This window comes from Lagopus muta, chromosome Z, assembly GCF_023343835.1.
Source record: "Lagopus muta isolate bLagMut1 chromosome Z, bLagMut1 primary, whole genome shotgun sequence".
NCBI lineage: Eukaryota > Metazoa > Chordata > Aves > Galliformes > Phasianidae > Lagopus > Lagopus muta.
The window spans coordinates 22,895,209-22,918,469 of record NC_064472.1 but is presented as its reverse complement, the minus strand read 5'-3'; the positions used below and the strand labels follow the sequence as shown (position 1 = coordinate 22,918,469).

The window sequence follows — 23,261 nt, the reverse complement described above, 5'->3', positions numbered from 1 at the left end:
CTCCAAGGGCAGCTGCAGAAAAAGACATTGCAGACTACAGAGCTGTTACTTTTCATAAGGATGTGAACAAACAGTGCTCATGCCACAGCCAAGCTCTCTGTCCTGGTCCACAGACTCAGGCAGGTGAGAGCGAGGCAGGATCTGGCTCTGGGGCTTCCGGAGGCACCTGAACAAAGCCACAGCTGGCAGCTTCCAGCCACCTAGGGCATCTTGCTCAGCTGTGGGCCACAGTGCTGGCAGACCTGGCAATGTGATGCCAGAGCTCACACTTCTGCTGTGCTGACACCTCATAACCCACAAATTCAGAATCTGTGAAGTTACCTGTTGTGGACAAACAAAGATGTGCTCCAAGGTCATACTCAGGGCCTGGGAAACCCTGCCACCCATCTATCAGACCCGGTGCGTGAGCACTTCACTGCCACTGTTTTCCAGCCTGTTGTGCAGTGCAGAGCTCCATGTGTGGCCATTGTCCAACAGAGACACTGTGATCCCACATCTCTAAAGTCAAGCGTGTCCATCTCCCTCACACCCTTGTGCAAGTTGAGCAGCAGCTGCAAATGCTCAGCAGTGCTGGGGCTGCTGTCTCCCGCTCCACCAATTCTTAATCAAGGGCTACGGACACCATGAACGGCCTTCAAATACTGCTACTCCCTAAGGGCCATCTCCTGAGGGGAATCACCCGAAGACGGCAGCATCCTGCCAGGCCCCAACGCATGCAGCTGGGTGGAGGTGGCTGGCTTTTGGCTCAGGCCAGCAGGGCCACAGCCCATTCCATGCCTTGTTTGCTGCCCACAGCCTATGGCCTGGCACCAGAGCTGCACAGGGATCACACCACAGAGGCCTCCTCCTGGCCTCAGCCCCCACAGCTCTGCTTACCTGTGTGACCAGATCCACGCAATAGCGCATGTGGAGAAGCCATGTCCCATTCCCTAAGCATAACTGTGCAGCCCTGCACCTGAATTTATTATTTTTTGCTGTAATGCTGCTCAGGCTATAATCACTAATTTAAGCAGGTAACTCTAGGAGTAGTCATAATGGCTGCATTCTTGGATTTTGGGGATTCAGGTAACAGCGCCATAGCCAAGGGCTATCTTGCACCACAACCCAAGATCTTGCTCAACTGCTACCACTGGAGCACGCTCATTCAAGGGAGGGCTGGCACACAAATGCAGCTGAATCAGCCATCTTACCCCACAAATAACAAGCAGCCTGTAGCCCCTGGAGCTCACCTACTTGGCAGTGGGCTGCAGGCATGATCTCCACTTGAGTAGAGACACCTCTAGAGGTTACATCTGTGCAGAAACAGATCTCTGATACTTGATGTCAAGACATCTTGCCGATACAGATCCTCAGGAAGTGACTGATACTAGTTTGTTAAGCTGTCAGAGCTTTGTTAAGGTTGTATCTTTAACTGCACACATGCAATCCCTTAGACATAAATCACTGACCAAGCCTGGGACCAGGAATGGGTTTTGCTGCACATCAGCTCCTCACCTCTGTGGTTCAAATTTGAAAAGCAAAAGCATACTCTGAGCCTCGTGACTCATCTGAATGAAGGTGGTTAATGCTGTCCTCTATGCAGTAAATAATCAAGTGCACCTTGTTGTCTTGAATCTTGTTAAGTGCCTGTCTTACAATTAAGCTGTGTTAAACCACTATTTTACATCAATATGTTGCTGTTTCTCTCTTCGGAGTGAAGTCCATAATGCCATCTGTGATAGCAACATCTTTTTTTTCTGTTAAACAACATCCAAATGTAGTGGGGGAAAAAAAATCAACCAATTCTGCTGGCTCAGCAGCTGATTATTTCATATCTTGATCTATGTGAATTTTCTCCCAAGTTGACTTTTCAACTTTTATATAGCACAAACAACTTCATTTGTAAGAAAAACTTTATTGGTCCATTAAACATTAAACCTGTAACAATACATTCACTCAGAATACAAAAGGAAGTGTTCATAAAAACCATTAGCATGCTTTAAAAAGACAAAGCTATTTTACAATGAAGTTCTTAGAATTCTGAAGCCTTTACCAATCCCTAAAAGTCAAAGTATTACAGTTACTACAGATCACAACACTCACAAAAATGTTAAATAAAACTAGCACTTCACCGGGCTATAGACTGATAAAACTAAATCACACAAACACATGAAAAGTTCCCTTGAGATATTGAGAAAAGGACTAATTGAAACCGCCTCACCATTAAGAAAAAGTGTTTATATTTTGCCTAGTTTGCATCCAGTTCTCAAATACATGTGGCATACATGTGACTAATCACCATTCATTTCTGCTAAATAAAAAGCACACGATGAACCGTATGTTCCTTGTAAGTGTTTTCTCAGCTTGTATATGACAAGTTGAAGATTGTTCTCTGAACATCAATTTTCCCTGCTTTAAGACTGCGTGGATGTCCAACGACACCTAAGCACCTGGACAAATCTCAGAAAGAGGAAAAAATAAAGCTAAGGCATGCGTAACAGAACATTATTTTCTTGTAGCTTTCCAAAATTTTCCTTGGCTTCGGGCTGAGACTTCTTTGGCAAAAACACAGCCCGAGCGCTGCACCCACAGCTCTGCCTGGCGCAGCTGGAGCTGCTGGAGCCACACGGGGCTCAGCTGCAGCCCCTCTGAACTGTGTGGCTGTGCTGCAGCGGTGGGAGCTACCAGAGGATGGCGAACGGGGGAAGTCAAGGTGGTTTGCATTTGAAAAAAAGTCTGGCATTTTTAAGAAGTATCACTGAACAGATGTGGAATAATTCTACACCAGGACTAGGAAAAACTAAACAGAAGAAATGGGTTTGTGGCCTACTTGAACTTACAGAGTTTCTTCTGGCACTAGAAGGACGCCACAGGAGCTGCACCAGGCACGGTTCTGCACGCCTGCATCCCTTCACAGCACCACACCTTCTGCCTCCAGACTGCTGGCAATGCAGCTGCAGCCATTCCCAGGATATGTGTCCTGCTAGCAGTACAAAGAACCAAAGCTTTCCAAGCACTCGACCCCTGGCAATCCCTTGTACAGTCATATGAAACACTGAGTTTAAATTACTGCTTACAAAACTGAAAACACAAAGTAAAGTTTCACTGCGCTGATGATGTGTTTTCCTCCCACAAGAACTTGCAGGACAACTCAAGAAAACAAAGATGCATTTTCCATACCGGAAAGCTGATCCATACACAAAGCTACAACCCTCGACTTTGCTTCAGCACTGCAGTGCTGCTCTTACAGGAAGGCAGGAATCAAGAAGACCTGTCAATTTCTAGGACCAGTGACACTGCCATGGCATGCAGCAGAATGGGAGTTAAGCAGATTTGCAGTGCTTTGAAAAAACGAACTCAAGGAGAAAAAAGCAAATAAAATGAGAGGATACAGCCTGCACGGAGAACATATTGCTTCTACAGCCCACAGAAAGACAACAAAATTTTAGCTGCAAATAATCTTGCTCATTTAGCCACGTATGTACAGTCTTACAATTTTTTTTGCATCACCAATGCATTTAAGAGAAAGGTGTAATAGTCCTAGCATAAACTCTTCATAGCATGCTTTAAAGCCCATCAGTGGATTATTTTGTTGCCAGTTTGTTCAAAGATCCCCATGACACTGCAGGCTGCTTGCTGAAGTTAAAGCAGCAGTATCTTGCATTCCTAGATTTCCCTTATGCATTGGTCAAAATTAGAGAACTGTTAGGAACCAGATGTTTTTTTTTCCCTCTCTCTTCAAGTGCAATGGTTCCTCGATCCATAGCCATGCTCTGGCCCAGAAATGGCTGCACAGGTGGCTGGTGAAACTGCTACAGGTGCATAGCTTATACTATCAAAGCGCTTCAAGACTTGAAAAAGGTGCTAAAACATAAAATAAATAAATAAATAGACATGCAATGTTTGTGATTCTGTGAGGGATAAGCCCTCTCTCTGGACTACACGTGCATTATCAACACCAAATTACCCGTTTCAGACAAAAGTGGCCCAAACCCAGCTAGGACTTTATCAGAGTAGCAGGGCAAGTACAAGCTTTTTGAGCAGAAATGCTTGAAGTACGAAGCTAGAAGCATCAGAAATGCACAACTGATTTGTGAGCACAGTGAAGTTCCTTACTCAGCATCCAGCTGCAAGGGCAGCCTGCGCGCTTGGAGGAACGAGGTGGTAAACAGCAAACACATCCATCTGCTTTCCGTATGTTCTTCATAAGGTTTTTGTGGTCTCACTTGTTAGTCCAGTATCTGGATTCACAGACTTGCTCTCTGAGTTTATCCCACTGGTTTTATCCCCAAATAAAAAGCAGTCAACACTGTTTCAGTTCTTGGTTGCTTTCACAAGAAAAATGGCTCCGGTCAGAGGCAGCAGTGCAGCAATGAGGTTCCAAGTAGGCCTTCTTCTGATGGCAATTTTAACAAGTAGAAAAACAACACTACGCTATTTCATTTTACTAGCAGAACTAACTTCAGCCAATGTGGACTGTCCTCCAAGAGTCCCCTAACAATGACACTAACTCAAACTCAGGTTTAACTAGAGGAAACGTAGCACAGCCTCCAGTCTTCCTGTCTAAAAACAGCAGCTTCCTCACTTTACACAGCTCGAAAATAACAGGAACCAGAAATGCTGCAACGCTGCCTTATGCCTGGGAACAAATTCAAAGAACAGCCACGGCACAAGGCGAGCATCAGTGCAGGACAGACACTCAGCATCTGGCCAAGCACAGGTTATTTGTTCTCCCACATGCACCACAGGCATCAATGCGTCTCGTACGCAGCGGTGAAGGCAGCAGCACCGCTTTGCAGGCTCAGTTCAGGCTTTCCAGTTCCAGTGCCACTGCTCTCATGGCAGTAAGTCTGAAGGCACTTGTTAAAAAGATTCTAAAAGCCCATCTCTGTGAACTGCTAGCAACCAGTGATTCGAGCATTTGAATCTTAGACCCTAGCCAAGATTTTTACTAAGTAGTTATGTGTGGAAAGTTCACAGTACAGATCTCATAACAAATGCTAAGGCTGAAATCTTTGCCTGGCCAGCAAGAGGCTGTGCCTCACTGAGGCTTTGTGTATCGAGGTGCTAGCAATTATTAATTCCTTAGGAAGGCCTGGAGACCCACAATCAGATCTGGGGTCTCAGAATCATTTCCAGGGCCTTTTACCCACACGGCTTGCTCAGGTGCAGACAGAACAGCATAGTCCGGCACTGCCCTGTTCCACCCTCTGTATACCCACAAACATGTAAAGTCAATAGCTGGTGAAAGGGGAGGGTGAAGGAACAACTCAGCAAGGCTAATCTGTGTAAGAAGAATGAACTCAGGCCTCATTGCAGAGTTTCCTCTTACAACCCTGTTTCCCTAAATACAAGTTATAAAAAGTGCGCACAAGGAGGTGCATCAAGTCCTTATGTAGGCAAATACCCACATAAAATAAGCATTTTTATAAGCAAATAAGAACATCTGTTGGCCAAGATACGTATTAAAATCATCCAAATTTGTGACCAAGTTCCCTTTTATCAGATTCAGAGAACAGCTGCCATTCATTGACTTACAACCTGACATAATGCCTGCTTCTGTAGAGCTTCTTGCCCAGACTGTTCTGCTAGAATAACACTACTAATTTTAATAAAATGTTTGTTTTCTCATACTGACACAACAGAACTGACACTAGAAAGCAACTCCTACGCCATTAGAAAACATAGTGAACATTCACCAAAGGAGGACTGTAGGGCTGGACTATCTCAGTTGCAGCTCACAGTTTAGGTTCTGGACCAAGACTGTTTGTCAGAACAGCTGCTACTAGTAGGGCGATACAACATTCATCACTGCACAGTCCATAAGCTCTTATCTTAGAGATGACGATTAAATGCTTCCTAATTGCAAACACATAACAAGTGCCTTTCTGCTGCAGAAGGATCTGCTTTGCTGGATTCCAAATGCAGCCAAGCATATGGGCCTCCTGCTAATAGAGTTCTTAACAAGACCAGTATCTCCCAGCAGAAGCAAGAATGACAAAAACTAGCCACCAGTTTTTAGAGCTCTGGAGCTGTAAGAGATTCCTCCTTCCCATAGTCTTCACTCCAGAGGCATTTTGAGGCTCCTAGTCACTGCGGTAGGCAATGTCCAGGACATTCATGCCTGCAGATTTTCCTTGAGGTAAGAGCGTTAGAATTTGGGAAGATAACACCACTAGCAAACTGCAAGCAGGACAGGAGCTCTAGGATACCACAGCAAAAAGACAGCTGAAAACGGCAAACAAAACAAGAGCTGAACTGAGATGTATTACATTAGGATCACTCACCAGATGTGCCTTAGCTATCAGTTATGGCAGCAGAACAAATAAGGCATATCAATATTTTGGCCACCTCATTGGCCTCTGTGTTGTGCTTTTGTCTTGTAGAAAGCATTGGGTGAGCACTCAAGGCTCAATCATGTTTTCAAATAAAGAAAACAAAACAAAGCAAAGCACCCTACGCCAGCTAAACTGGTTCTTTGCACACGTCGCATTGTGTGTATATACGTATATGTGTACTCATACACACAGAAAAAGAGGAAAAAAAGCCTTGGGGGTAACTTGCAGTTTTAAGTTCTTCCCCCTGGTAAGTAGATAATTTAAGTAGGTTCAGCCTTATTCAGAACTTCAAGCATTTGAGCTGTTGTCCAACTGCCAAGTCGTTTGCTAGAAGAAAAAAAGATACATATACGTGTATATATACACACACATATATATATGTATATAGTAGGGCTTTATGTTGTCAAGTCAGTCATTTGTACTATGGCAGCTGTTGTCACACTGTGTTTTCTGCTTTTGTTGTCCTGACTCCTTATCTCACTACTGGAAACAGGAGCACTATAAAAGAAGTTCCATTCCCATTAACGGATCCGTTGGCTATCTCCCATTGCAACAACAAAACTAATGCCAACAGAGAAGTATAAAGGTATAGCAGTTAGGAAGAATGCTTCCAAACAACACAGGCAGAAAAGGAGGATGATTATAGTCCTTTTTCTATCACTCTATTTTCAAATAAGTAACGGAAACAGAACTGAAGACCCTGGGAGATCCTTAGACACAAACTGAGACAACAGGGTAGAAAAGTAACTGAGCACTCCACGTTTAAAGCTATCAGTAACTGAACAGTGCTCTTGTAATTAATATTTCCTCAGCAGAAAACATTTTGAATAAAGACTGTACCGTATCTTAAATCCTTGTACAGTACACAAAACTTGCAGTTACTAATCTTAATCTGGCAAAGCAAAATCAATGAAATTCAGAGCTGAAGAATCTCTGCGCGTAGAACTCCCCGCTGTTAATGACTGGATAAGTTCTGAATTGCATAGAATGTTCAGGTGCCTGTTAAAGTTACAGTAGGATAAATACTCTATTTTCAATGGCAGATTGCTTTCTCAATCTAGGTAATACAGTAATTTATAATATATTTAAACAATGTTTAGATGTTTTGGCAGTCAAACTTTTATATATTCTCTATTTCTACAGAAGTATTCAGGTATGTTTCTGGAAAAAGGGATTTGTGTACTACTTACAAGAATTATAGGCTGTACAAAACAGCAGTTCACATCATCATTGCAAAAGACATGGTTAATAATACAGTATAAAAAGGAATGTGTTCTGCTAGAAGATGAATCTTCTGTAAATGTTTGATATCTGCACCATTATTTATTTTTATTTTCTTGCCAATAAGGTCAGAGAAAGATTGTCAGTTATTCTAAAAGCATTTCACTTATTTCTGTTCATGAAAAAACCATGTTCTTTGCACTACGCACATCAGTCTTAAAAAGTTTTGGAATAGAATCATCCCTTTGGGCAACACTTCCTTACGATTTCAAAATGGTTTAAAAAAAAGTTTTCAATTATTTTAATCTAGCTAAAAAGTTACTATCTGGCATATTATGATAATGAGGCAATGGGTGTTTCCTCATTACAAAGTGACCACTGAACTTTATTTGTAACAGGAAAAAAAAAAAAAAAGAAAAAGATAAAACACTCAGCTTTTTTGAGTGTTCACACTGAGAACTCTCTGGTTGGGCAACACAGCGGAGCAACAAGAGTCCATAAATAGAGAAAGACACAAAACCAACAGGAGACCATCTTAATCCAGAAGATGGACCAGGTTCCAGTGAAGAATTTCTCAATCTGGGCACTTTCATAGCTGTTAAAGAGAAGAAAAAAAAAAAATAATAAGCAATAAACTCACTGTCTGTGAAAATTGTAGTAGCCTCTGTTTCTCCAGGTGGGTCACACACTGCAACTAGGTTAACACAGCCACAGGGGAAAGCAGTTATCTGCAGAGCAGGAGCTCAGTCAAAAATACCCCAGGAAAGACGTGAGCCCTCTCTTGCAGCCTCCTACTTTATGAGAGGAGATGCACTAGCAGCAGGCACTGCCACTCAGATCTCTCCTCTCAGTGCACAGAGGTATCAGTTTCTTGGCTCTAAAAGAAATGCACTTACTGGAACCAATGAGTTACTGTCATCATTACGTAGAGCGAAGCCAGGAAGAAAACAAAGTGGAAGAAGGTATAGCTGTACACTGTGCTTTTCTTTTCATCATAAATCACGGTCTGGCCGCCCCTTTTTTCAACACGCTCCTCAGCATCAGCTTTAAGAGACAAAAAGCAAGAAAACTTCAGCAAATTTAATGAGAACTGAAAATAGTGGCTAGATTCATGAAAAACAACAAAATGTCTAGTGCTATTCTGCAAACCAGGAGACAGAGCATTTTCCTGCCCTCAGGGCATGGGCCTAAGCAGTCAGTAAAAAAAAGAATGGGAGTGTCACTGAAAGGCTGCCCTGTATCAGGTTGCTGGTACATTGGTACTGGCTTGCCATTTTTTTGAGTGTCTGGCTTATTTGTTTAGTGTCTGGGTCTACTTGTAGGATATTCTCCTGGCACGTCCAGGTTGATATCCCTTCATGTTCTGCAAACAGGGCACACCCTTCCTGAACTCCTCCTGAACCAGAGTCTCTGTGGTGCTGCTAATCCAAAAAATCCCACAGTCAGTCACACCCATGTTCTTTCTGTACGTTTCATTATCAAGTCATTTGTTAAGGAATTATTAACTAGCCTGTTGTTTGAAGACAGTATTGATATATGTGCTACTTTCCTCCTTAGTCTAAGGCTGAATACTTCAGTTGTTTCACTTTGACATGATACAAACCAAGGATACAACAAACTTTCTATGCTTGTGCCTTTAACTTTCTTTCTTTGATCTGAAAGCCACTAGGCTGGGTAAATTTTGCAGTGAAAATGTAATTACCATCTTCATCAAGCACGCAGCAAAAGCAGCAACGAGCCACCTGTGGAATAAACAACAGCAAAGGTGTGAGCCTGTGCAAGCAATGAAGCAGAACAACTGGCGAAGAAGGCCTTGCTACGTCCAAGTTACCAGCACTAATTTAGAAAAACATGGCTTGTTTTTCCAACCAGCACGAAACTGCAATTAAGATTTGCCAAATTGTTTGTAAGAGCAGCTTCTAAGCTTTGGAAAAACCTACTTGGAAACAGCTGGGAGCAAACAAATCAATCTTTAGGAACCAATCTCTTCTATATAATTCAAGATCAGCTATTGACAGTATTACACCGTAAACTGTGACAAAATGGTGGAAAAGCTAATGTGGTGGCACATTAAGGATTCAGAAAGACACTTAAGACTCACATCTAAGTGTCATTCAAATAAATTCTTCACTGAAATGAAGATACAATGGACTTGCAAAACTGCTGCAGGCACTGGGAATAACAGAAATGCAAATGTACTTATCTTCAAAAAATTTTGCTGAAGTGGATCTAGACTGAGTACAAGGAGAAAGTTGTTGCTTCATTGAAAAGAAATTTTTTTTAACTGATGGAAAAAGGAAAGCTGAAATTGTCTACTGAAGGGTCAGACACTCCCTGTGTCAAGAGTTCATGTAAATGAAAAAGTGGTGCAGAGAGAACAATGAACATACACTAGTATGAATGAACTAGGTGCACTTTTTGCATAAGACCACAGTACAGCTCAGTGCTGTCTACTGCATTCACCTACATTATTTTTTCTAATAAAGTTCCTCTCTAGGATTTAATTTTGTTGTGGTCTGATAAAGATAGCATGTGACTTCTGGAATGCATCAAGCCTTCAGAGTTTCCAATGGAAAAAAATTACAGCTTTCACTCTACCTGTGATTACATATACTCATTGGGTTCATAAATTCATGAGAAGTCAAAAAGCTCATTCTTAAGGGACTGGTCAAGAGTTTAAGGAAAACTCTTATTCTGTATCTCAACAAATTAATGGGCTTTTTCCATTGTTACACCAAGCCTTTAGCTTGAGTTTCCCTTTGGCTGTATTAAGATTCTGAAGAAAATCCTCCATTCCCTCAAACCTTTTAATGAGTTTCATTTGTCAGAACTTAAGTCCTTGCACACACACAGTGATGCTAATAGCAACGCTGGCACACGTACAACTAGCCCTTCCAAACACTCAGCTGTCTTCAGCATGGACACTGAAAGACTTCCTGTATACCACTAGCAACTGTAAAGCTATGTTTATATTCATGGTTGGAAAGACAAAGGACCTCTATTACAGACAAAACAATCAATGCAATTAGTTGCTCTCTGCCAGTCATTTCTTTACATTTATGTTCAGTGGTTCTTGTACTGCTCTTTAAAACCAAATGGTGCAGAAATAACTATGTTGGCAACTGCTGCTGTGCAAAAGCTGAGCCTTCCCAGTTAATGGGCTGCATCCAGCAGCTTGTGCTCCCCCTGCAGCAGAGCACATGTCAGCCCCAAAGCCATGCTGTGCTGCTACAAAGTCATGGCTTTTTCAGAGGTAAAGAGAAACTTCTCTAGCACCTGACACACTCCTAAAGCTAACCATATTTTGCTTTCTCACATCCAGGTGCTGCAAATACCATCTGCATTTCTGGATTCTCATACATCCTTTGAGCTTTGCACCTCTGTTTTTCATTATTTAATCAAAGTTCATGTGCACAATAAAAGCAATCAGGATTAATAATGTCCAGGAATGTCTTCAGTTTCTTAGTGCCCAGCAGACTTTATCTTTTAATGAGAAAACAAGGAGGAGAAGAAAGAAGGAGAAAACTGAGGAGCAGAAGATTTACAGGAAGTCTTCACAATGCTATGCAAACAGCTAAAATGCCAGAGCATTTTACTACTTACATTTTTACATTTTACATTTTTACTACTTAAAGGCACTGCCATGGGACCTGTAACAGCTGCAGAAGGGTCAGAGCAGACATATATTCATACAGATCCAGAGGCAACCAGCATGTGTGCTACAAGCACTCTTTTTTTTTTTTTTTTTACCGAATTACAGGTTAGTTAGCCATGAAAACAACAGCAGGAAAAGCACACAATGAAATCTGTGCAGACGAAGCAGGAACTCACTTCAGTTTCAGGTGCTGCATATATTCCTCTCAATGTCTCAGAACTTGCACGTGTTGTTGAGGTCAAACTAAGAGCAAAAGAAGACAGAGTAAGAACTCTCTGCAGAAGCCTACAAGGGTGATTTTTCACCACAGGAAACACAAGTGCAAAGCATGTGAAAAGTTTATTCTGCACAAGCATAAACCAGCCTACAGATGGCCACAGGCCAACTATGAATGAATCACAAGCTTGAAAGTAGGTCACTCCTGAAAGGGGGTGAATTCATCACCTGCAGACAGCAGCAAACAGCTCAGCACTCCAATTTGCATTTTAGACAAGATCTTCCTTGCTGTGCTCAACTAATGTTTCTATATTAATTTCACAGCCATTGCTTGGGCTCAGCGTTCATAAAATGCTTCTCTACAGGCTTTGCCAGTAAAGAAACCTGTCACTGGCAGCAGTCAGCTTTCAGAGCAGATCACCAACTGCTTGTCACTATTCCAGTCACTAAAAATCATTTTCTTGCATGACAGTAATCGTCTGGGGAAAATCTCTTCTAGTTTTGTAAGAAATATTTCTTATCCAGCCAGCCTTCCCCTCTCAGGATCATAAATCAAACTTTCCACAAAGAAAAGGGTGCTAACTGCTCCGCATGCATTCATCTGCCATAAGCAATAGGTCAGAATTCCCTTTGAATTCTACTTGGCAGCCCTCATCTTCCCAAATCATGCATGGTGCATTTCCCCAGCAGGTTGGCTACCTGAAAGTTACTCCCTAAACACCCTCCTGATGCACTGGAAAATGCTGTTCCATGAAAACTAGATCCAAAGTACAAACACACACGTTTGATATCAGGATTAAATAGGCAAATATTCATATTTGATGACGGAGGATTTGCTGTGCTACTTCTTCAGAATGCCTCTCGTATTCACTTTAGAATTATTGGTTTCAGTACGTAAACTCTGGACTCAGAAGCAGAAACTGCTCAGAAGCTTACAACAGACAGGCAGTGCTGTTTCCTGGCAACTCACAGTCATAACAGTAACACATTATGTCTTTATTATCAGCAACTGCCTTCCCCCTTGGTCTATGATTTAATTTATTGATGCAAGCTGCAATAATTCCAGGTGAGCATCACAACACTACAGGTAGGGACACATTTCAGAGAAGACACTGCTGACAAATGCTGATAGTAGTCCTATGCTCACAAGTTGTTCAAAAGAAGCCCTAAACCCTCATGTGTTTGTTTATTTATTTACTCCAAAAACACCAGAAGAACAGTGATAGCGTCTGCCAGGTTATTACAGAAATTCCAGACAGCTTTCTTAGACAGACACATCTGCATGGATTTATTCCTACAGGACAGTAAATACAGAATCAAAGCACCTTGAGACTGATCACCTTCATGGACAGCGTAAACTTTTTCCCTCCACCTTCAGATTTAAATTGTTCTATTCAATTTTAATGAAATATGGTTGTTTCAATAGTTGCTGGGCTTTTTTGAAATTAAGGGAACAGGAACCTTCCATCAAATTTCTATTTCTTGCTATTACTTTGCTTGAGGACTGCTATAAGCCATCATTAGATAGACAACACTGCATTTATAGCACATGTAAACTCCAAGACTTACCAGGAATATAAAATGCAGCCAAAGAGAATGGTAGTACCCAGGCCTGTAACCAGGTTTTCATCTCCATGTAGTCCTTGGCTAAATTCAGGCACACATATCGTGATGTTCTGATTGTTTTCATCCAGGACTTCATAAAACAAAAATAACATGAAAACCACAGTTATCAATGCTCACTTCACTTCAAAGTACTCTTCTGCACATAGTTTTTCAGGAAACTTTTTTTTTTTTTTTTTTTTTTTTTTTTAAACTTCTGATAATGAGTAGATACAACTCAGTTGCATCCTTCTACCTTTCAGAAAAATAATACTGAATAAATTCTGCAAACCTAACCTTACAGATCAGTGTTCCAGAACAAAACAGTGCAATTTAGTAGGGTAATAAAGCTTATTCACTCAAGCTGACAAACAAGGCAACAGACTGCTGAAATAAGAAGCTGGAAGTTTCCCAACACTTCACCCAAGACTACGAAGCCATACAAAACCAAGATAGTATGCATCTCAGATCATAATTTTTTGCATATGCAAGAGTGCCCTGAGGATAACTACGAAACTCACACTTGGTGAAAAAAGTAACTCACAGTCTGGTCTCAAATATGTAGAGAAAAAGAGATGTAATGTTTGCAAATACTACTTTTAGGTTCCTGAAATGAAATAAACTACCTACCATGGGAATGGAATGTTGTTTCTGCATTATATATTAAAAAGGGCAATTGATTTGAAGAAGTAGAACACAATGGATTTGTATTCTGTAACTTATCCTTAGAAATAGTTGATCTAAGAAATAGAAACACTATATGTATTAACAGCATGTTTTAGAAACATTATAACTGAATTATGTGATTAATTCTTTCTTGCAAAACTGCAATAGTTGTTAAATGTTCCAAACAATGTGGGTATAGTGTTAGGGATTAGAAAACGTACTGTAGAGTTGTTCTGTTAGGATAAGAAGCTCCCAGCAAAAAAAAAAAAAAAAGATTTAACAAACATCAGAGAAGCTAAGGCCTCTACACAAGGCCAGACTGCCTCACTCCATGAGAACGCTGAAATGTGACAGGCAGGCATCAAGATATTCCCCTCTGTCCTCCTTCTGAGCTTATCTCTATGCAAGGACAGGGATGACCAGAACAATGACCCAGGGTAAAGGGCACAAATGCCAGGGGGCAATTAAACAATTAGGAGGTTATGTTTATGTTTATGTTGTAAAGCAGGCATCTGAAAGTTATCACCAGCTGTTTGTTAAGAAAGCAATTGTTAGAAGGCATTTAACCGATTAAGATATTTGTGTTTGGGAGGCAAGGATTTGTGTCTAGTTGGTATTTGTAAGATTAGTGAAGCATCGCAAAAGAGTGTGAACCTACAGTACTCAGCCAATGAGGAACCAGGGGAGAAAGAGATCAGCGTCAGGCAATGGGGGATAAAAGATGTAACGCTGTTTTCTGTGTGCTCTCCTGCTGGCAGGAGGCCTGCCATTGCAACTGCAAATAAAATCTGCTTTCTCAGAGATACTGTCCTGATAAATTATTTGGATATTTTCAACACCTACTTTGAGTCAAAGCATAGTAACAGTCTGCAGCATAACCCTAAAAGCATCTGATCACAGCTGCATCTTATCTCAAGAGATTTCGTGCCAATGCCCTTCCAAGCAAACTGTGTTCCCATCTCCCCTTTCCTTCTGCAGTGCGGCAGCAGAACTATTTGGAAGGCCAAAGGGCAAAACGCAGCAAAGGCTACATGCAGGTTAAAAATAAACTCAAAAGTCAGTTCCCTGACCTGGTTCCATGTAGGGCTGCATAAGATCATTATCAGCACATGACAGGAACAAAAGCACACCAGGAGCAAGGAAGGGAAGACAACCTTTAGGGAATATGTTGGCAAGAGATGTGCAGAATCCCCCACCTGCATCCATCACGGTTGCAGCAACAAGGTAGATTACTGTTTGGCATGCCTTCTAGCTCAGTTTGACACCAAAATCAAAGGCTGTGATAAACAGAAGTTGAATGGACATTTCCTTTTGTTTGTCTTTTACTTCTGACATCTGCAACCATGCTGTATGTTGCAAACAAGTATTTGCGATGTGCATTTTCTTCAGGTCTGGTTTGCACTATGGCTGAATTGCAGGCCCCTGCTCAATGAATGTGTCAGCACTAAATCAGCGTATGGCAAATCTGAGTGACGTGGTACAGGACATCTTACTGTGTCAGCTCCAGCATGTGCCATTGCAAAAGCTGCACAAGCCATTATGAGAGTTAGTTTGACAAAGACTGGGATGAACACAATGAGGAACATCTGATTCAGGGAGTCTGAAAGAGCATGCCTGATGCAAACTCTGCCAAACATAATAACCACACTTGCAATGCGTACCAGAAGAATCAGAGCACTCATTCCTTAAACTGCTAAAAGCTCTGATTGTCACAAGCATGAGATAACACAAAACTAATGATTTAATATCATACATCACTTTCTTCCCTTTCTTTTCTAGGGCAGTGTCAAATCTTATGAATAATTCAGATGACATCTAACCCAATTTCTATACTCATTCAAAAACATTGCTTACATTATTAGATATATCTTCCACCAAAATAGTCTGGTTTTTGTTCTTAGCTCTGGAATATGTTTGTGTTATGTGCTTGTGTCTACACAGGTGCGAGAGATTCTTCCCCTCTCTTTCATTTTCCCTCTGGGCAAGTGGCTGTAAAACTCATTTCTGCCACTGAGCTTCTAGCTATCACTGCTTTAGCTTTTCACTATTAAACGCTGAGCAATAATTGTGGTTTTTTTCATTAATGATCTGAATCCAGACAAGTCTTGTGTAAATGAAAAGAATATTACCCATCCAAACAGGTGATTCTAATTGTTAAATGGGAAGAAGAAACAGGTTGAGAAGAGCATGGTGATGCTGAGAAATGCAACAGTAATTTGACATGCCATGAGTTATGTCAAGCAGGAATTCCTTTAATACAGCGCTGGGTGCATGACGGATCCACCAAACATGCCCAGCAAGGAAAGAGGCAGCTACACATTTATAGGCACAGTGTATACATATTCATTACATTTCAGAGAAATTGGTTACATATGCACTGAATTTAGAAGAACTTTTCACCATGTTGTCCCACTCTTCTGAGCATGCATCCTAAAATGTGAGGAGGGTCTCTGGGCCCCATCTGGTGGTCGTTGGATGAAGGCTATTAGTCATCCTCACAAAACCTTCCTCACTGGGAACTTGTAACTTTTAGGGAGGCTGCATTGTGTCACAACAGCAACCCTGCCTCCTTATCTTCACGGGACCCTTCCCACTGAGTTGAGCAAACAACAACTCTGCTTATCTTCACTGGACCCTTCACCCTGCTCTAAACAGCATCTCCTTATCACTTCAGAGGATCCTTCACTGAGTTGCAAACAGCAACTCTACTTATCTTCTTGGAACCTCATGTTCCTATGGTTTCTGTGTTCCTTCTTAGATTTATCTGCTTGTGCAAGCTATGAGGCCTTGTTTAAGCAAGGCTATACTGTCTCCTTGATTCATTGTAAAGTCTTGCTGTGTTTTTGCAGCATAAGGGACATGGTTAGAATGGTAGACTACAGGAACTCAGCTGAAGAACAGCATGACTTCAAACAACTATGGCATAACACCAGGTCTTTACTCAGAATGTTTCTTTTCAAAATCAAAGATGAACAATACTCAAGTTTCTGTTCAGTTGGATAACAAAGGCTGTCTACTGTAATAATTCTAGGAGAAACAAAGGATCCACTCCGATCGCCAGCACAGCAAAATGGAACAAAGCCATTTGGGTGCAAGGCACCTATAAACTGGTGTGGATCTAGTAAACTTTGGGGTTGAGCTGATGACCTGACCTCATGTAGAGGTACTTAAGAGCCTCTGTCCCAACTTTTTTCCTATCACATCACCAAAGATATTGCATATTTAGTTACATCCTATTATATGAGCACAAGCACTTGCCACATCAATGGACTCCAGGACTCTGGGAAATTTATCAGTAGAAAACAAACCAGAATGACTCTCATGCAACAGATGCAATCCAAAAACTCTCAGTTATACTCCCCTGGACCAAAGCATTGACAATACAGGGAGAGCATTTACAGTCTCTCAAACGCTGCCCAAATGTATTATCTACAGTTTCTTTTGTACAGGGCAGAGCAGATAAAAACCAGCACTCCTACGTTCCTCAGTGCTAAGCCTTCCTAAAGGCCTCCTTGATTTTAACACGTGGTTTGTCTGAAGGGATTTACATGAAGCACTTACTGGTTTCTGGGGGCTTGCTGGATAGTGCTGAGAAAGTGAGGTACATGACATAGCAGCTGATTACTCCTGACTGCAGCAAACCAGAATGGGGCTGGCCTTTAGAAGAAAGAGAATAAAAGATCATTTTTGTAGATATTCTAACAATCTGAAAAATAAATTCACATCCCTTAAAAAATAGCAAGCACATTACTGTCTTTCAAAAGAGGGGAATATCACTTATTTTTTATTTAAAGCAGTTTATAAGTTTAGATATGTTTCCTCCAGCAAGTGAAAAGAGTTTGCTGTTTAGTTCTGCTGGCTGTTTTAAAATGGCATTAAAGATTCCCACATAAGAAATGAATCATCTCTTTGGTCTTGCCAAAAGCACCAACTTTCCAAAATGCTATTTACAGGCTGCCACGATAGATTTATTTGCCCACAAAAACTTGTTTTGGAGACACTTAAATTACTACTTCCAGGTCCAATAAATGCAAGATATTAACAGCATACATTGAACATACCAGAGAAGAATGAAATACTTCTGTCAACTACTTCAGGCACAAACTTTACAGATGGTAAATTGCAAGCAGCCAAAAGCAAATGCTAAAATAGAGGTGAAAGAGCATTACTGCCATTGCCTCAACTGCTAATGTTATAAGTGCTATGTAAACTCCTCTACACCTTATCAGCCATTGGCACAGGAGCATTCTTTACACTATAGGTGCTTGATGGTGTACCCAAAACATCATACATCTCTGTAGTTTTAGCAGCTGAACTGGTAAGCAACAACAGCACAGCATAGTGTTTATAAGGAGACAGGAATAAGAACAGCAATAGCTCTGAACTATCATGCCTCAAGGCGTACAACTTCAGCAGTGCTAGAAAGGAGCAGGAGGTCAGCACTCACGATTCTGGACGCAAGGTGATATGGCTACCAGTGACACAAAGAGGCACAGGCCACCATTGACACCAATCAGGATCTTGTTAGACAAGCAGCCCTCTGAACGCGTGTAGAAAAGAGCCATGAGGACCAGGGCTGCCACAGCAACAGAGTACAAGATGAGCGTGACCAGGGCGAGCAAACCACTCCACATCTGCTTGTGATTTGCACTTGCAGTCCTGGGAAGACAGAGACAAATGCCTTACTTCATCTCCCAAAAAATAAAGTTCTAATAGTTGAATAGTTCATGTCATCAACCACAAAAGACAGTGCTTATGTTCCTGAAATGTGTGTATATCAGCACACTAACAGAAGCCTCTGCTAGGTTCCATCCATGAAATTGAAGGAAATTTTCCTTAGCATTAGTGCTTTTTTATCAGTGGAAATGAACATCTATTGTAGAAGGTGCTAATGCTAAATGCTGCTACACAGAAAATCAGTTGTTGTAATTAGCTGTAAAAATATCTGCCATGTAAGATCTCAACTCTTCCTCCATGAAAATAGATATCTAAGAAAGGTTTGCTAAAACCCTTCTTAGCAGTCAACATGCTAACTAGGACAAGAGAAGACAGCAAGGGTTGTAGTGGAAAAAATGGAATACAGAAAAGTACAGAGGAGGCAGTGAAAGTTCCTGTATATACACAGGAATACAACTTAAGTATTTTAATCCATAAGCAGAGGCTAAAGACTGGAACCATAATATCAAACTGAAATTAAGTCATGCCAAAACATAGTATATGTGGGTTGACAATGGAATCTTGCATGTTCAGATGAAAACAATGAAGTTAGAGAAAGCAGCAGTTCTCACAACCAAAAATACATGAATAACTAAATAAATCATGCAATGTGCATTATGCTGATACAAAAAAAAAAAAAAAACAACCGGATTTACCAGTTTGTACCACTCCATACAGTTTCACTGCTACACTTTGCAAATCCTGTTTTAGTCTCTTGCAGCACTGTTTTCTAGCAAGTGTATTTTCACAGAGAACTGAACAGCTTAAAACAAAGTGTTTGTATCCCGATATGCTACTACTTATTGGAAGCAGAATGATTGAGGTTAAGAACATATCAGCACAGAGTAGAATAAGGAGGAAACATTTCCTTTGGGAAAAGACAAAACTGGATGAAGATGCACAGTTCTAAACGTCAACATTTATACCACTTTCAAATGCTTCATTTCCCTTATTCCAAGGGATATGTTGTTCAGGAGTCCATCATAATATTATATATTATAATATTATATAGTATATATTACATTTTATGTAATCTATATATATATAGTAGAGTATAATAATATATTGCGTACTATATTACATTATACATAAAAAACTATTTGTGCAACACATACCAATTTTTATTCCATTTGTGTGCAAACTCAACAAGCAAGATGAGTTGAATGGCAATGAAAAGGAAACCTCCTGCTGCTCCTACATAGCGCCAGGCTGCAAGGGCAGAGAAACAGAAAATTGGTCAGAATTGTAGCCACCTTTTCCCCAAGATAAGATGAAGTTGTTGTCTATGAGGTGAAGACAATACACAGTTTAAATATCTCAATGAGAGGTTTTAGCCAAAAGGCCAGCTCAAGATTATCTCAAGAAGCTCCCTGTTGAACTCATCTTGCAAGCTATTACACACTCAGAAGAAGCCTGTTATGACAGTTACTGAGACTCCCTAGCCCAGATTTTTTTCCACACACAAGGTTACTATAATCAGACAGAAAATACTGAAACTTTTATTTGCGACTGGTAGGGGTGGAGGAGTCCTGACAGCATTTTCCTGAAGCCTAAACCCTAAAATTGCAAGGTACTAGAATACAGTGCTAAAAAGGGCAACTACTTCCCCTGATTCCAGTACCACTGGAAAATGAAGGCATGGCTCATCTATTTACAAATGTTGTCCTGAGCCACTCCCAAAGGAGCAAGAACACTAGCTATTTATCAACTAGTTTTAAGACAGGTTATTTGACTACTTAACCACTGACCCCCTATACTGTATGTGTGTAACTGCTTGAATACTTTGGACAACAAATCTCCTATGAGCAATACCAAACAATCAAGAAGAAAATTAAACAAACAAGTGTGGAAAAAAAGAAAAAAAAAAACACCACCACATTAAAATAAAACATACTTAGAAGTACCGAAGGAAAAAGCAGACCACCAATGCAGCAAGTAACTAAATAGCAAGACTCTCAGTAACAATCTCTTACTGCCACAGGCAGGACACTGGGGCATGCTTTATGGAGCTATCATAGACAAGGTCGGCAGGCCAGTGCAGATTTAATGCTACAACTCCCACAGACGTAGTGTTTGCACATAGTGCCCCTCATTCGTAATTAAAATCCTACACATGCAAAGAACATTCCACATTTTTTAGAAAAAAAAGCTCTATGTTTCTTGATAGCTAATAACAACAACAACAAAAAAGAGGGAAAACAGAACCAGACAGTGCTAAGATCCTTTGTGTATCTATGATTCGGGAACTTCCTCAGGAGCTTCCTGAAGAATAGTTGAACAGGATATGTAAGACACTGCCTTACAAAGAAAAGCCAGAAAGTAATGTGGGGATGAGAGCTTGTTATGCTGTATTTCCAAACTAAGTTACATTGTAGTTCCCATCAACACAAAAAAAAATTGCTTCACTTCTTCCCCAAATACTTCTTGATGACTTTTTGCCATGGAAAAGATTATTCAACAGACGACAGGGTGTCCTGCTCGCTTGTGGGTGTAATACATTTTATCACCTACACCAAGCAGTGATTATAAACTAATGACAATCTCACACAGCCAGCATGTGACTTTGTGGGAAGAAAAGGAATATGGGTAAGGATCCCTTCACCTACGAGGCACCAGACTGAACTAGGACCAGACATAAACAGCCAGTAAGAACAAGAAGTTGAAATAAGCCTACCTGTGGTTTACCTTGAGTGATATTTACCTTAGATTCCCATAGTATGTCTGTCCAGTGTATACTTTGCCCCCAGCATTACTCTTTCCTTTCACTCTATTATAAACACCCTGGCTAGTTAAAAGACTGGGGGAGCTGAAAGCACACAATATCCAGTGTGCTTCAGTGGAAGTACCTGCCCAGACTCAACACTTTAAGGGCCTACATGCGCTTGGCATACCAAAAAGCACAAACTCACCTTGGTGTCATCACCAGGACTGCTGCTGCCAGCCCACCAGGCCCCTGGTGTACACCACAGAGGTGGTACTGAAGCACTTGACCAGTACTAGCAGGCCCAAGTTGCACCAGGGTGTCTTCCAGAACTAGAAATGCATTGGGCACAGCACTCCTAGCAGCATGTTTGTACAGGCTGCAAGAAGCCTAGTTTTACATTATTATCTACTTATTATAATAGCATCTACACAATCAGCCTGAAAGCTTGTGACATCCCACATTATTTTATGGCACTGCATGCTTCCAGGCAGCCAGTGCCTGCAGGCGGAAGGTCACCCTGTCCCTGATGGCACTTCTTTATCACACATCATAGTCTCCAGCCACTGTGCAACACAGAGCTATTTGCACAAAACTAACTTATACAGAACTCTATGCTCTCAAGTGAACAATTTCTTCTTCATTATTGCAGTCTCTGCTTCTTGAAGAATTTGCACAACAGCTCCACAGTAGTATTTTACTAGCCCACTTGGTCTCCTTGTGGCTAGCACCAACAATGAGAGGTTACTGTGTGTGGTCACCCCCATACAGTTTCAAATATTCTTTTTCTCCTGGACTACACTGTATTTACTTGAAGAAATACAGCCATGCTCACACTGAGCAGGCTTTCAGGATTTACAACCACCCTCAAGGCAGTACAGAATAAAGCAGCATTACAAAATGAGAAGGATGTACCATTGAGGAAAGTGTCCTGATCAGGAATGAAGAACGCTCCTGAGCACATTCCTGCCAGAAGTAGAAGCTTTAAAAACCAGAATCTGGATGAGAGAAAACAAAAGAAATCATCTGGTTACAATAGGAATTAGAGGTCTTCAGATCAAGTATTATGAAAAATGTCTAACCCAGCAAAACAAAAAAACACCTTTGTTGACTTGCTGCTGTTCTTTGCCCTTGGCTGCTTTACACCCAACAAAAGCAGTGAAATCAACCTTTTTTTTCCTCTTGCTTTTTGCCTCGTACTACACTCAATTGGAAAGTAAGCAACACAAATCTAAAAAAAGAGTGGAAATTAAACAAATACTCACCCATTATGAACATACGCTCGGCAGCTTTTGCTGTTGTTAATTTTGATGGTAAACAAGCAGAAGAAAAAGAAGAAACAGGCCATTCCAAAACAGACTTTGTACACCGCAGAGTATCCCACCAACTTCTCACACATCTCACCCGCCTGAATGCCCTTGCACATCTGTTCATAGAAGGGAAACTGGAAAATGAAACACATTACAGGCTGTTAGCACATAGAGCACCTCACAACTACACCTTCATAAGCTGGTGCACCACTGACTTTTCACTTCTTCATTTAAGACTGACAGCATTCGTTGATACCTTTTGCTGATACCCCTCAGCCTGGATTTGACAGTTCAAGGGATATAGGACAGTATAAAAGACAATTTAGAGCTTTCCAGGACCTCAACTGTCATCTACTTCCAGATGGGTTTGGTGTACAAGCCCACCTCACTTTCCTTCAGATGTTGGTCTTAGTCATTGCAGTCCCTTAATACTTATTCACCCGCTGTGGGACGCTCTCTCTTCTTCCCATGTTTTACAACAACAGACTCTGTTTCAGTAATCCAGCTTACACAAAGCCACATTGGCATTTTCACCAGCCAAAGGGGCCACAAACAGGGGAGGAAGCTCTGCCTCACGCTGCCAGCACACCCAAGCAATATGGAAATAAGTTCCCTCTCTTGCATTACAGTTTCTGAAAGGGAGTTGTGCCAGTTACCCTGATTTTATGTTAAATTAACAGGGAGGAAAATTCCACTTTTTTCTTGACTGGTCAAATATTTGCTCTTGAGGCTTTGTGCTTGGCTGTAAGGGGAATGTAAACTGCCACACATTTTGGCCATGGTTTCACCAGGTAGACATGACTGAGTGCCCAGAAAGCAGGACTTTGTGGACAGGACTGACTCCTGTGTGGTGCCTT

The 23,261-nt window shown here is 41.2% G+C and overlaps 1 protein-coding gene across 3 annotated transcripts in view; it reads right to left on the bottom strand.

Moving 5' to 3' along the window:
* Nucleotides 1-1,874: 1,874 nt before the first annotated feature.
* The window catches only part of SERINC5 (serine incorporator 5), a 43,812-nt gene continuing 22,425 nt past the window's right edge, over nucleotides 1,875-23,261 (bottom strand). For all 3 annotated transcript variants that reach the window (XM_048931205.1, XM_048931206.1, XM_048931207.1), the window contains 10 exons: nucleotides 22,360-22,538; nucleotides 22,010-22,092; nucleotides 19,509-19,602; nucleotides 18,125-18,336; nucleotides 17,239-17,334; nucleotides 12,979-13,105; nucleotides 11,370-11,436; nucleotides 9,241-9,280; nucleotides 8,435-8,582; nucleotides 1,875-8,133 (listed from right to left, as the gene is read on the bottom strand). In XM_048931205.1, the coding sequence (XP_048787162.1) occupies nucleotides 7,986-8,133; nucleotides 8,435-8,582; nucleotides 9,241-9,280; nucleotides 11,370-11,436; nucleotides 12,979-13,105; nucleotides 17,239-17,334; nucleotides 18,125-18,336; nucleotides 19,509-19,602; nucleotides 22,010-22,092; nucleotides 22,360-22,538 (1,194 nt within the window). In that variant the 3' untranslated portion in view covers nucleotides 1,875-7,985. The remainder of the gene's footprint in view (nucleotides 8,134-8,434; nucleotides 8,583-9,240; nucleotides 9,281-11,369; nucleotides 11,437-12,978; nucleotides 13,106-17,238; nucleotides 17,335-18,124; nucleotides 18,337-19,508; nucleotides 19,603-22,009; nucleotides 22,093-22,359; nucleotides 22,539-23,261) is intronic.